Raw genomic sequence first — 13312 nt, 5'->3', positions numbered from 1 at the left:
AGGAAGGGTCAGCTGTGGCCTTTTTCATGTCCCCTCTGCCTGGAGCCGGGGCACCACTGCTGACCTGAAGGCAGCCTGTCCCCTGCGGGTCAGCGTGGTGACCACGTCTTCTGTCAAATCCTCTGGCGGAGGCGGCTCTTGGCTTCTCTGCAGACGCTGCACATGTCTCTCAGTCCCACCAGCTCCCAGTCTGCACTCACTGCCTTATAAACCCATCTTTCTCCCCCATGTATTGTGAGCATTGTCAGGGTTGTGACCGTGAGTTTGTTGTGTTTTTTTTTCTGGCTTCAGTTTTGGGAAACAGGCTCTAGGTGATGACGGGAGGGCAAGGCTGGCCTCTGTATGTTGGGTCTCTTCCCCAAGTGTGTGTACTTGGTCGTCGTGGGTCATCCCAGGACAGGTGATGGAGACTCGGGAGGTGAACCTTGGACGAGGGGAAAGGGACACACTTTCCTTCGTAAGGTCCTTGTTGCCTGGGCCTGGATTCTGAGGAGTCTGGAAGGTGGTAGTGGCCCTGCTGGGTGGCGGGGGTAGGATGAGCTGTGCTGGGGCCCAGGTGTACAGGGACCACAGGGGTGCGGGCTAGAGTCTTGGGGTCTTGAGAGTAGCCGTGTTTAAGAAGCCACAGTGATGCGCTGCTTGTCTTCCCTACATGACAACACGACAATACCCTGCGTGGTCAGCCACTCCTCAGGAGATTAAAATAGAGATTTTACCTCTGCAGCCAACCCTGGTGGGTTTGGGCATTTGTCTGTGTTTTGTTTTTTTTTTTTAAATTAATTTACTTTTTTATTGAAGAATACCCGCTTTACAGAATTTTGTTTTCTGTCAAACCTCAACATGAATCAGCCATAGGTATACATATATCCCCTCCGTGTTTTGTTTTGTTTTTTTGTGTGTGTGTGTGGAAACTGCTGGGCCTCCTGTAGCAAATGTTTTTTTTCAGATTGATTTATTTAGTTTAGGCCACACTGGGTCTTCGTTGTCGCGCCTGGGCTTTCTCTAATGTGGCTGCGGGGGCTGCTCTCTTGTGGTGCGTGGGCTCTAGGGTGTGTGGGCTTCCGTAGTTGCAGCATGTGGGCTCAGTAGCCGTGGCTCCCGGGCTCTGGAGCACAGGCTCAGTAGTTGTGGTGTGTGGGTTTAGTTGCACCGCGGCTTGTGGGATCTTCCTGGGTCAGGGATCAAAGCTGTATCCTCTGCACTGGCAGGTGGATTCTTTTTTTTTTTTTGGCAGGTGGATTCTTAACCACTGAGCCACCAGGGGAGCCTGTAGGTGGTTCTTAAGTGAATGGTGGTGCTGGTCTAGAGTGTGAGTTTTCAGCGTACCTGGGAAGCTCCCCAAGCAGGTGAATCTGCCTTCTAGCAGTTGTACATGGCAGAGCTGGTAATACTTGACTTGGTGTCTGTTCATCTGAAGAAAGACCCAGAGGGCTTATCTGCCATACCCTTAATGTGAGTTGGTGGGATGGAGTGGGGTTGGGGTTTACTAAAGCAGCTGACCCAGCAGAATCCACACCCCGTTGCGGTCTCATGGTCCACAGGGCCTGGTGACCGACTCCAAGGGTGGGGTGGTCTTTTCATCTCTTTTGATCCAGTGCCTAGTCCGTACATTCACCAGTGACCATTGTTCTGGCCAGCATCACTGTGTGACTCTCCGTGTGTGTGTGTGTGCGTGTGTAGGTGTGCACGTGTATGTATCTCTGCCTCACATCACAGGCTGCTTGTCATGTAGCTTTTGTCTGAAGAACATCACATTGATTTCTCATCAGAAAAATGCCAGCGTGTGGAAGTCCATGTTTCTAGTTACTTTCTGACCGAGACAGATTACAGATTAGCACGTAATGTGATGTTTGGTATGGTGTATACTCAGAAATGAGACTCCAAGAACCTTGGGTTGCTTTACCTGCACAGAAGAGTTAATCCTCCTGTGTAGCCCTCTCCGGTTCTGTTTCTTGGAAGCTCTCCGCAGCCTCTGTCCGCTTCAACACTGCCTGGGTCCTCTCCGCACCCGTGATGGATGTCTTTATCGCCCCTTCTCACCCGTCACACTCATCATTATTGTCAGGCATTTGGTGTGCTGCCCATTTATTGCTCATTCCTAGAGGAGAGACAATGACAGTCTGTCTTGAGTTGTGACAGTGTTTGCAAAAGGCAGATCACAGTGGGTTTCAGGAAGTATCAGCAAAGGGATGGAATCGTCTTATTTGATTCCAGTGACCAGGCTGTGGGAGCTTAAGAGTTGGGGGGCTGAGCCACGTGAATAGAGAAGACGGCTCCCGAGGTGAGCCCTGGGGTCTGGACTTGGTCAACATGCGATGAACGCAGTCTGCAGAGCTTAGGATGTATATCAGGAAGTATTTCTTGGTGCTGATACAAAGAACGGCAGGACAGACTTCCCTGCTGGTCCAGTGGCTAGGACTCTGCCCTCCCAATGTGGGGGCCTGAAGTTCAACTGGGCTTCCCAGATGGTGCTAGTGGTAAACAACCCGCCTGCCAACGCAGGGACATAAGAGACTTGGGCTCCATCCCTGGGTTGGGAAGATCCCCTGGCAGAGGTCATGGCAGCCCACTCCAGTATTGTTGACTGGAGAATCCCACGGACAGAGGAGGAGCCTGTTGGGCTATAGTCCATGGGGTTGCAAAGAGTCGGACACGACTGAAGTGAGTTAGCACGCACGTGTGTTCTATGGTTGGTCAGGGAAATAGATCCCACATGCCGCAACTAAGACTTCACATGCCATAACTAAAGATCCTGAGTGCTGCAACAAGACATGCTGCAGCTAAGACCAGATAAATGAGAATAAATATTTTTTTAAAAAGAAAACACCCCATTTGGAAAGAAAAAGAACAGCAGGAATTTAAGAACTAAACTGGACTAGGTTCAAGATGGTGGAGTAGAAGGCTGTGCGCTTCCTTCCTCCTGCAAGAGAACCAAAATCACAGCTAGTTGCTGAACAGCCGTCAGCAGGAGGACACTGGAACCCACCAAAAAAAGACACCCCATGTCCAAGGACAAAGGAGAAGCCACAGCAAGATGGTGGAAGAATGCGAGCACGATAAAATCAAACCCCATACCCACCAGGTGGGCGACCCACGAACTGGAGAACGTTAATGCCAGAGAAGTTCTTCCACTTGTGTGAAGGTTCTAGGCTCCACACCAGGCTCCCCAGCCTGGGGATCTCCAGGGAGTCTGACTCTGAAGGCCGGCAGAATTTGATTCCAGGCCCGCCACAGGACTGAAGGAAACAGGGACTCCACTCTGGGAGGGCACAAACACATAATCAGACTGGACTCCCCGGGTTCTTGTCTGGAATCGGGGTGGGGCTGAATGCGGGCATCTGTCACTCACTGTATCAGGGCTATAGGGCCGGGCACACCTGGGTACCCCTTCCTCTCTTGCCTTATACAGGTAACTCCCCTATGTGTCCGTCCCTTGCCTCACTGTGCAGCCACTTCTAGCTGTAATCTTTGCTGGTGCCCTGTGCTCCACTTGCTGTTGCAAACCTCCGCTGCTCCCTCCATTGGGAAAGGGCCCCCTGGGGTCCCCAGGGCTCTGTGCCCTCGTCATGTCCCCTGGGGAGGCTCTGCTGTCTGGGGTCCCAGGTGACTCTGGGGCCCTTCCCCAGTTTGAAAGCTGTTAATCTATAGACCCGACAAAGGATGAGACGGTTGGATAGCATCATCGACTCAATGGACATGAGTTTTGAGTAAACTCCAGGAGTTGGTGATGGACCAGGAAGCCTGGCATGTTGCAGTCCATGGGGTTGCAGAGAGTCGGACACGACTGAGCAACTGAACTGAATCTATAGATGCAGCCTATTTGTGTGGCATATAGGTTCTTCCTGATCTGACCTGGCTGACACTGCCTTTCTCTCTGACTTCATCACTGGCTGTTCTCTTCATCCTTTTCTCAGAAATGCCTGATAAACCTCCCAGTCACCCATTCAGGGCTGCTGCAGAGATGAGGTGGGCTGAGGGCTCCATGATAACCCAGTTCTTTCTCTGCCACTCAACTGCTCCCTTCTGTGCCTGCGTCTGCAGAAAACGGCTACATTTCAGTTTTATTTTTTAATTTATGTATATATATATATTTTGCCGTATCCCATGGCCTGTGGGATCCTAGTTCCCTGAGCAGGGCTGGAACCTTCGCCCCCTGCAGTGGAAGCATGGAGTCTTAATCACTGGGACCACCAGGGAAGCCCCACTGCTGTGTTTTAAAGGAAACGCAGGAAGCATCCTTCTCAGAAGCTCTCCCTGCCCTGGCTCCCTGCCTCCAGGCCCCCAGCGTCCCCGCCTGGCTCCCGACACGGAATGCTCGTGTTGTCTTCTGAGCTGGACTGCTGTGCTGGAGCCGCGCTTGCTCCTTTGGTACCCTGGACTCTGTGCTAGGAGAGGCTCAGTGTTCGCTGAGTGCACACAGCATGTGAGATCCAAGCGCGTGATAAAAGGAGGGGGAGTGAATACAAGTCGTGGCACAGGACCCAGGAGATGGAAAGGGGGAGAATTTGCTTCCTCTCTTTTTGCCAAGCGTCTTCCCCATGCGAAAGAACTGCTGTGTGTGCGAACCGTGGACACTTTGCTGATCTGGTAGAGGAGGTGGTGGGAGGTGATTCCTGCAGGGTTAACCTCTTGACAGGTGGAGCTGCTCTTTTAAAAAATTTATTGTGAATTATTTTGAACATACCAGGAACTACAAAGAGTCACATCCAGGTATCTACCTCCCAGATTAAGAGACAAAACATTGCTAACATGGCTGCAGCCTTTAAACCAGTATCTTGATTTTGGTGTTCATCACTCTCCTATAGTCTTTGTTTTTCCAAAAAATTTTTATTTTATTTTTGGCTGTGCTGGGTCTTTGTTGCTGTGTGGGCTTTTCTCTAGTTGCAGTGAGCGGGGGCTACTCCCTAGTGGTGTGCGAGCTTCTCATTGCAGTGGCTTCTCTTATCTTGGAGCTTGGGCTCTAGGGCTCACGGGCTTCGGTAGGTGCAGCTCCTGGGCCCTAGAGCACAGGCTCAGTAGTTGTGGCACACAGGTTTCGTTGCTCCGTGGCATGTGGGATCCTCCTGGAGCAGTGACCAAACCCACGTCTTCTGCCTTGGCAGGTGGTTCTTTACCACTGAGCCTCCAGGGAAGCTCTCCTGTCGTCATTGCTGCTTTCACGTCGGTTAGATCTGTGTGTACATGCGTATTATATAGCATATATCCATTTTATATAGATTTATGTTTATAGTTTTGAAAACCATTGATTTATGCTGTATAGTCATCACCTCCCGCATTTTTTTCAGTGTTCTGTCTGGAGGGTTCATCTCCAGCTTCCATCTGGATTGATCCATATACAGCTAGTTGATCTTTTCTTGCTGTGTGAATTCCACTGTGTAGTATTCCAGTTTGTATATTTTGTGAGTGTCTGGTTTGCTTCCAGCTTTTTTCTTTTCACACAGTGATGCTGCGGTGAGCACTCCTGTTAACATATATGAGGGCTTCTCAAGGATGACATACCAGTGAAGTTTCTGGGTCATTGCAGATGTGCGTCTTCAGCTTTATTACATTTTGCAGAAATTATTCTCTGAGGTTTATTGACTCCGTTCTTGAACAGAAATAAACCTTGTTTCATTCTGATAAGTGAGTTATGTTAATGTCTCAGATGTAGTGGATCGGAAGTTACATTTCAGCTGAAGTAGAAGACACTTATTTGAGTGTTATCTGTGTGTCTGATTTGTAGAGCCAGGATGCTGACTTGAAATAGAGATAGTACGTGGAAGGTTCGAATTTATATAAACTCCTACATAGAATTAGGTCACATTCAGCAGGTTGTTCAAAAAGCATGTTGGAACATTTTTAGGATTTGGATGGCTCACTGTGGGGCTGTTTGTTGTATGAATATTTGAGTGAGTGAATAAATGAACAGAACTGTAGAGCTCAACACAAGAATGGTAAAATACAGTGGAATAAATAGAAACCAAGTTAGTGTCCTTGAAAACAAAGAGTTAGTCACTCATTCGTGTCCAACTCTTTGCAACCCCATGGACTGTAGCCCGCCAGGCTCCTCTGTCCATGGGACTCTCCAGGCAAGAATACTGGAGTGGGTTGCCATGCCCTCCTCCAGGGCATCTTCCCGACCCAGGGATCAAACCTGTGTCTCGTTCATCTCCTGCATTGGCAGGCGGGTTCTTTACCACTAGCACCACCTGGGAGTCGAGGTGTTAAAGGGAAGAGCTCACAGTGTGGGGAGGGTCCCCATATTGGTTTATAGTCAACCTTGCCGGAGGCTACAACTTTATGTGATGTCTGCCTTTAGCCAACACCCCTGTCTGGTGGCAGGGTCCTGGCACATCTGCAGTTTCTTTCTTTTATCACGAGCTCGGAACCTGGGCAGGCCTGACGTGCTTTCCTGATGTGGGGTCTGGGCCTCCCCCTCTGCAGGCGAGATCCTCCTCTGGTCTGAAGGGGTGACAGATCAGGGCTGCCTCCCTTCCAGCCCCAGTCAAGACCCTGACGACCCTGAACCCAGGCTTGACAGGCAGCTCATTCCCACTGCAGCCCTGTGGCCCTGCGGTCGTGGGTGTTTTCCTGGAGACGAACTTCACACTGGCCAGGTGCCCCCTGAGGTCCCTGCTGAGTGTCGCCTTGAGGGGCCGTCCAGAGCGCGCTTGCGGCCGAGTGTCAGTTTGCGCGGGGCTGCTGAAACAAGGTGCTGAAACAAGGTGACACATCTTCCACAGAGATGTGTCTCTGCGTTCTGGGGGGCGGGGGGTGGTTTCCTCTGAGGCCGCCCTCCTCAGCTTGAAGGTGGCCGTTTTCTCCCTGGGTCTTCACAGCAGCCTCCCTCTGTGTCTCTTGCCCAGATCGCCTCTTTTCAAAAAGACACCAGGATATTGGGTTAGGGGCTTCCCTGGTGGCTCAGCTGGTAAAGAATCTGCCCTCAATGCAGGAGACCTGGGTTCAACCCCCTGGGTCAGGAAGATCCCCTGGAGGAGGAAATGGCAACCCACTCCAGTCTTCCTGGCCGGAGAATCCCCCGGATCAAAGATCCTGGTAGGTTACAGTCCTCTTTTAATAAAGGCACCAAGTATGTTGGGTGAAGACCTATACTAATGACCCTACATTAACTTGATTGCCTGTGTAAAGACCCGGTTCCCAATAAGGTCACGTTCTGAGGTCCTGGGGCTCAGGACACTTTATCCCGTGAAGCTTGGGGGTCGCAGTGCGACCCCTAACAGGGAGGCGCATTGTAGGATTCTGTGTAATTCTTAAAAGGTTTCTTGCAAACACAGTGGGTTTTCAGTGACTGGGGAGGTGCGTGTTCTAGACATTTTCATACTTTCTCACATTTACATTTGCATACTTTGTGACAGATGCAGGAACAAATTCACAGTTTGTTACCAGACTGGGTCTAGTACAGCCAGCGTATTTACTTGCTAACTTCTAGGAAGGAAGTTGTAGAGATGAGTTTAAAAAGAGAGATTTTGTCACTAGAATTACATATAAATTGATTTTTTTTCCCCTAAGAGTTTATTGCCTGAAGGCATGCCTTGTGACTGTTTTTTTCCTTTTCTTTTCGTTTTGATTTGTTTTCAAGTTTATTTCAGTTGTTGTTTTAAAAGAAAAAAAAAAAAAAAAAAAACCTGAACAAATTTTTTTGTTGTTCTAGATTTAAAAGAAATTGTATTTGTCATCCAGAGTCAAAGTAATTCTTTTCATGTGAAGAAGGCAGAACAGTTAAAACAAAGCATCCTAAAGCAATCTACAGATCTTACACAGGTACGTAAAGATGACTTGGGATGTCTGAATTTTTTCTTGATACGTTTATGTTTTCCAAAGCTCTTGGTCCATAGAGAGTCAGTTCTATTTAGATAGAATACATCTTCTGGCTTGTTTTGCTGGCTTAATATGGACTATCTATTGTTTAAAATGCTCTAGTTAATTTCAAATGCTCAAAGTATCATGTTCTAAATTATTATATACATATTTTAACAAACATGTAAAAATGTATAGGACTAGCATGGTTTTATCATAAAATATGACAGAAAAAAGTGGAAGAAATAACTTTTTAAAGGCGGAGTTTAAAATAGCAAAGATAATTAACGTTCAAAATTTTGGTAACAGGTTCTAAGGCAGTTTTTATGTTGAAATAACATTTTCATTAACCTTTGTGCAGTGGTGCTTCTATGAGTTTCTTAATCTGTTTTTTGATTGGATATTATTAACTGAACTTCTGATTTGATTTATAATGTAATATCCGAGGAGGATTATGGAGAGAAAGATTGACACATCCAGGTTTACTTTAATAAAGTTTAAAATAAGCGTGAACTGAATTTAAATCTGCTCTGCATATTGTGGGAGGTTTGGGGCAAAGGAAGATCTACCCACGCATGCAGCCATATAGAAGCAGTTCTCCTTAGCCAAGCAGAGACAGTCCTCCCAGCCCAGTACACTGCATGGCCGTGGCCTTGGCCTTCAAGACAGAAGTGCTTGTCTGGAGGTAAAAGCCATCAGAGTTCTTCGACCAGAGACCTGTGTGTTTGGCGGATGGCTTGCTTTCTGTCGGTGGGAGCGTGGAAGTAAAGGGTTGGAAATAAGAATGGAAAAGTGAACAACCTTAATGGTGTTCAACGTCGGGGCACTGCTGGCAGTGAGGTTTATTGTGTTTGCTCTTTAAATGCTGTGTGTGAGAAATTCATCCGACCTCCCCATGTCCCCACAAGGACAGATCCTGGTTCCTCTCCTTGGAGCATCAGCACTTCTCAAGGGACAGAAAGGGATTGCAGGCTGTAGACAAGTGGGTTTTTTTTGCTTGGGGTGGGGCAGTAATTAGAGATAGTAGCTTGATTAAAGTTCTCTTTTGTCTGGGCTTCCCCTATGGCTCAGCTGGTAAAGAATCTGCCTTCAATGCGGGAGACCTGGGTTTGATCCCTGAGTTGGGAAGATCCCCTGGAGAAGGGAAAGGCTACCCACTCCAGTATTCTTGCCTGGAGAATCCCATGGACTATGGGGTTGCAAAGAGTCGGATATGACTGAGTGACTTTCATTATTATTTGTCTGGAAACTCAGCTTGGGGCAGTGTCTTCTACTAAACCTTTTCAGATTCCATCACAGAGGAACTCCTATAGCAACCTTGCATGGCTGGTCTTCCCCCATGGGCTCTGGTAGAGGTGGATGCAGGGCAGCGGTGGGGTGGGGGGGTAGGTGTGGGGTGAGGGGGTGGGGGCGGGGAAAGTGGAGGGGTGGAGGGGAAGCCAGGAGCCCACATAGTTCCTCAGTGGGGTCCAGGCGAGTATTCATGGGACTGAACTCAACCAGGCCTTGGCAGTTACCCCAGACTGGAAGTCAGTGATAACATCAGGACAGAGTTATGCATCATTTGGTTTCATGTATGGATTAAGGGCACAACTATCTCTGTGTAGCTTGTTCCCAGAAAATACCCTCCTTCTTGGAGAGGCAGATTCACGTGTGTTTTCTTTATTTTGTTTTCTTTTTTTGGCTATGACTGCAACATGCCGGATCTTAGTTCCCTGACCGGGGACTGAACCTGTGCCCCGTCTAGTGGAAGCGCAGAGTCTTAACCACTGGACCGCCCGGAAGTCCCCCGTGTGCCTTTTAGATTATATACCTTGCATTCACTCCATACTGGTAGTCCTCACTGTTAATGTGATTGGTTACATACTTTGCCAGCCAAGGCCACTTGATTAAGTATACCCCCAGGACTTCCTCTACTAGTTGCCAGCTCCTTTTTTGCTGTTTAATTTTTCTTTTTTTTTTTGGCAAATGGGTACTTTTTTTGTTCTAATAGGTACTCATCACTGTCTCCCTGTCTGTCTTATCCCCTTTGCTCTTCTGGGAAGAGTGTCTTCCCAGGAACCAGGGACAGGACAGTGCTCCCAGAACTTTGTTTACAGTGGGGAAAAGGCATGTGGGTACCTTTTGGAGGGAAGCAATAGGGATTATTATTATTATTAAGGCTATGGCTTTTCAAGTAGTCATGTATGGATGTGAGAGTTGGACTATAAAGAAAGCTGAGCACAGAAGAATCGATGCTTTTGAACTGTGGTGTTGGAGAAGACTGTTGAGAGTCCCTTGGACTGCAAGGAGATCCAGTCAGTCCATCCTAAAGGAAATCAGTCCTGAATATTCATTGGAAGGAAGTTGCTGAAGCTGAAACTCCAGTACTTTGGCCACCTGATGCAGAGAACTGACTCACTGGAAAAGACCCTGATGCTCGGAAAGATTGAGGGCGGGAGGAGAAGGGGATGACAGAGGATGAGATGGTTGGATGGCATCACCGACTTGATGGACATGAGTTTGAGCAAGCTCTGGGAGTTGGTGATGGACAGGGAAGCCTGGCATGCTGCAGTCCATGGGGTTGCAGAGTCGGATATGACTGAGCAACTGAACTGAATGGGGATTGTAAAATGTTCCTTCTTCTTTCCTGCCCCTTAGGCAGAAGGTGCTGTTAGGGGCTGGGAATGCCTGCTTCTTCAGGGATCTGGGGCTCACATGCAGGACCACTGGGTGCTTAAAACTGGCAGTAGACTCTGGGGAGGATGATTACAGGTTCTTGTCTAAACAGAGTGTGGCCGTCGTGTATATGGATGGAAAGCATGTGCGTCTCCCGGGAGTGGAGGCAGGTGGCGGCAGCTGCGGGTGTGGATCTGGCAGAGCTGTGGGGCCTCCCGTGCTCCTTACCTTTCACCAAGACGCCACACCAGAGCTTGCTAACTTTAGTCCCACCTCTGGTGCCAGCTTCATTTCCCACCCCTCGTCCCTTTGTATTTTGTTTGCCAGTAACTGCAAACTCCTTGGAGTCCCTGGGCCTGCCTGGCTATGCCAAGCCTCTGTGACCTTGCACAGAACCCCCTTCATCTTGACAAGCTCCCGGGGATGTCTTTCTGTGCAGCGTCTTGACCCACAGGGACAAATTGCTTCCTCCTTGGTTCTGCTTTTATTGTATGGTTTTCACTTTTGTACTGTTGTTGTTCTATCTCTCTTTTATAAATTTTGAGAGCAGAGAATGTCTTACTGGTTTTTGATCTTCAGAACCAAGCACAGAGCTTTCCATGTTCAGAACCTGAGTCCTCAGTGAATGTTAAACTGAGTCCCTGAAATTAATCATCCAACTCTTTCCGTATCTTCTTTTCTATTGTAATAGAAGTTTCCTTTTATTTCTGTTACAGTATGGTCACTTTTTTTCTTAAACTGCTTTTTAAAATTGAAATTTAGTTAATGTGCAATGTTCTGTTTCAGGTGTATGACAGAGTGAGTCAGTTATATAACTGTGTGTGTGTACACACCTTAACTTACACACACAGATAATTTTTTTTCAGATTCTTTTCCATTATAGGTTATTAGAAGGTATTAAATATAGTTCCCTGTGTTCCACAGTAGGTCTTTGTTGTTTATCTGTTTATATAGTATAGTAGTATGAATATGTTAATGTCAAACTCCTAATTTATCCTTCTCCCTTCCCCTTTGGTAACCATAGTTTGTCTTCTATGTCTGTGAGTCTGCTTCTGTTTTGTAAATAAGTTTGTGTGCATCTTTTTTTTTTTTTTTTAGTTTGCACATATATTTGTCTTTGGCTTACTTCACTTAGTATGATAATCTTTAGATCCGTCCGTGTTGCTGCAAATGGCATTTTGTTCTTCTTTATGGCTGAGTAGTATTCCATTCACTTTTCACTTTCACGCATTGGAGAAGGAAATGGCAACCCACTCCAGCGTTCTTGCCTGGAGAATGCCGGGGACGTGGGAGCCTGGTGGGCTGCCGTCTGTGGGGTCGCACAGAGTCGGACACGACTGAAGCGACTTAGCAGCAGCAGTATTCCATTGTGTATGTACCACACCTTCTTTCTCCATCATCTGTTGATGGACGCTTAGTGTGCATCTGTGTCCTGGCTATTGTGAATAGTGCTGTAATGAACAGTTTTGACTACACACAAACACACAAAGCGCACAGACTCGTATGAAATCACAGGTTCTTTGAAGGCAGATGCTCTGGCTTGTTCTGCTTTTAATTCTCTCGTAGTACCTTTTGCATAGCGAATATTGAGCATACAGCATTTGAACTGAATTCAGAATAAATGAAACAAATGAAAACTAAGCATTATTTTAAGTAAAGTATTTTATCTATTAAAATTACTTGTCTTAATTTTTAAATTGATTAGAGCCACCACCTCTTATATTAAATATAACAACTATTTTATTTCTCCCCAGGAAGCCACAGAGTTTAGGGAGAAGAGTAGACTAAAACGAGCGTGAGTCGATGCTTGGGAAGTGTGATCTCGTGCTTAAGTGTGTCTTTGAGAGACAGTATGGAAAAGAACCAGAACGTTCACTGACTGCTTTCAGCGTAACAATGACTAAGGAAGATGGGAGTTCACTTCCCCACAAACAGTCCACGTGAGGAGGGCAGGAGTAGGCAGCCCTGCTCTGCTTTCCTTCTGTCTGTTGCTTGCTGTGAGCTGAGGGGTCTTGTCCTTACTGCATGGTTGAAGCTGGCTGACACCCTTACTTTGCATCCTGGTGTGTGGAGGACAAGTAGGGATCTTTTAAGGATATGACCTTGAAGTTGTTGTTCAGTTGCCAAGTTGTGTCTGACTCTGCGACCCCGTGGACTGTAGCCAGGCTCCTCTGTCCTTCACTATCTCCCCGAGTTTGCTCATATTCATGTCCATTGAGTCGATGATGCCATCCAACCATCTCACCCTGTCACCTCCTTCTCCTCCTGCCATCAATCTTTCCCAGCATCAGTGTCTTTTCCAGGGAGTCAGCTCTTCACATCAGGTGGCCAAAGTATTGAAGCTTCAGCATCAGTGCTTCCAATGAATAGTCAGGGTTGATTTCCTTTAGGATTGACTGGTTTGATCTTGCAGTCCAAGAGACTCTCAAAAGTCTTCTGCAATACCAGATTTCATTAGAAAGCATCAGTTCTTCGGCACTCAGCCTTCTTTATGGTCCAGCTCTCACATTTGTACATGACTACTGGAAAACATAGCTTTGACTGTGTGGACCTTTGCCAGCAAAGTGATGTCTCTGCTTTTTAATACGCCGTCTGTCTAGTTTCAGTGTGCTTCTGCTTAATTTGTACTGTCATTTGCTTTCACTATTTGCTGGTTAGATCGCCTGTTTAGCCAGTGACTTAGATGGCCACTAGGTGGCAGTATTGGTTTTACATTTAAAGACACCTAATTAAGCATCATCATCAAGAAACCCCTCTCCCCATCCTGTTTCCATGGTCATAGGAGGAGTCTAGACTGAAGCAATAGGAAAGCTCCCTTTAATTATCAGAAGGTATGTTTTTCTTATTCTGAAATTCG

At 47.2% G+C, this 13312-nt stretch overlaps 1 protein-coding gene across 2 annotated transcripts in view; it reads left to right on the top strand.

The window, feature by feature from the left end:
- The window catches only part of B3GLCT (beta 3-glucosyltransferase), a 118093-nt gene that overhangs the window by 22518 nt on the left and 82263 nt on the right, over positions 1–13312 (top strand). For both annotated transcript variants that reach the window (XM_059892231.1, XM_059892230.1), the window contains exon 4: positions 7652–7761. In XM_059892231.1, coding sequence (XP_059748214.1) covers positions 7652–7761 — 110 coding nt within the window. The remainder of the gene's footprint in view (positions 1–7651; positions 7762–13312) is intronic.

The sequence above is a fragment of the Bos taurus genome, chromosome 12, assembly GCF_002263795.3.
Source record: "Bos taurus isolate L1 Dominette 01449 registration number 42190680 breed Hereford chromosome 12, ARS-UCD2.0, whole genome shotgun sequence".
In the NCBI taxonomy this organism is placed as follows: Eukaryota; Metazoa; Chordata; class Mammalia; order Artiodactyla; family Bovidae; genus Bos; species Bos taurus.
This window is presented reverse-complemented; position numbering and strand designations above follow the sequence as displayed.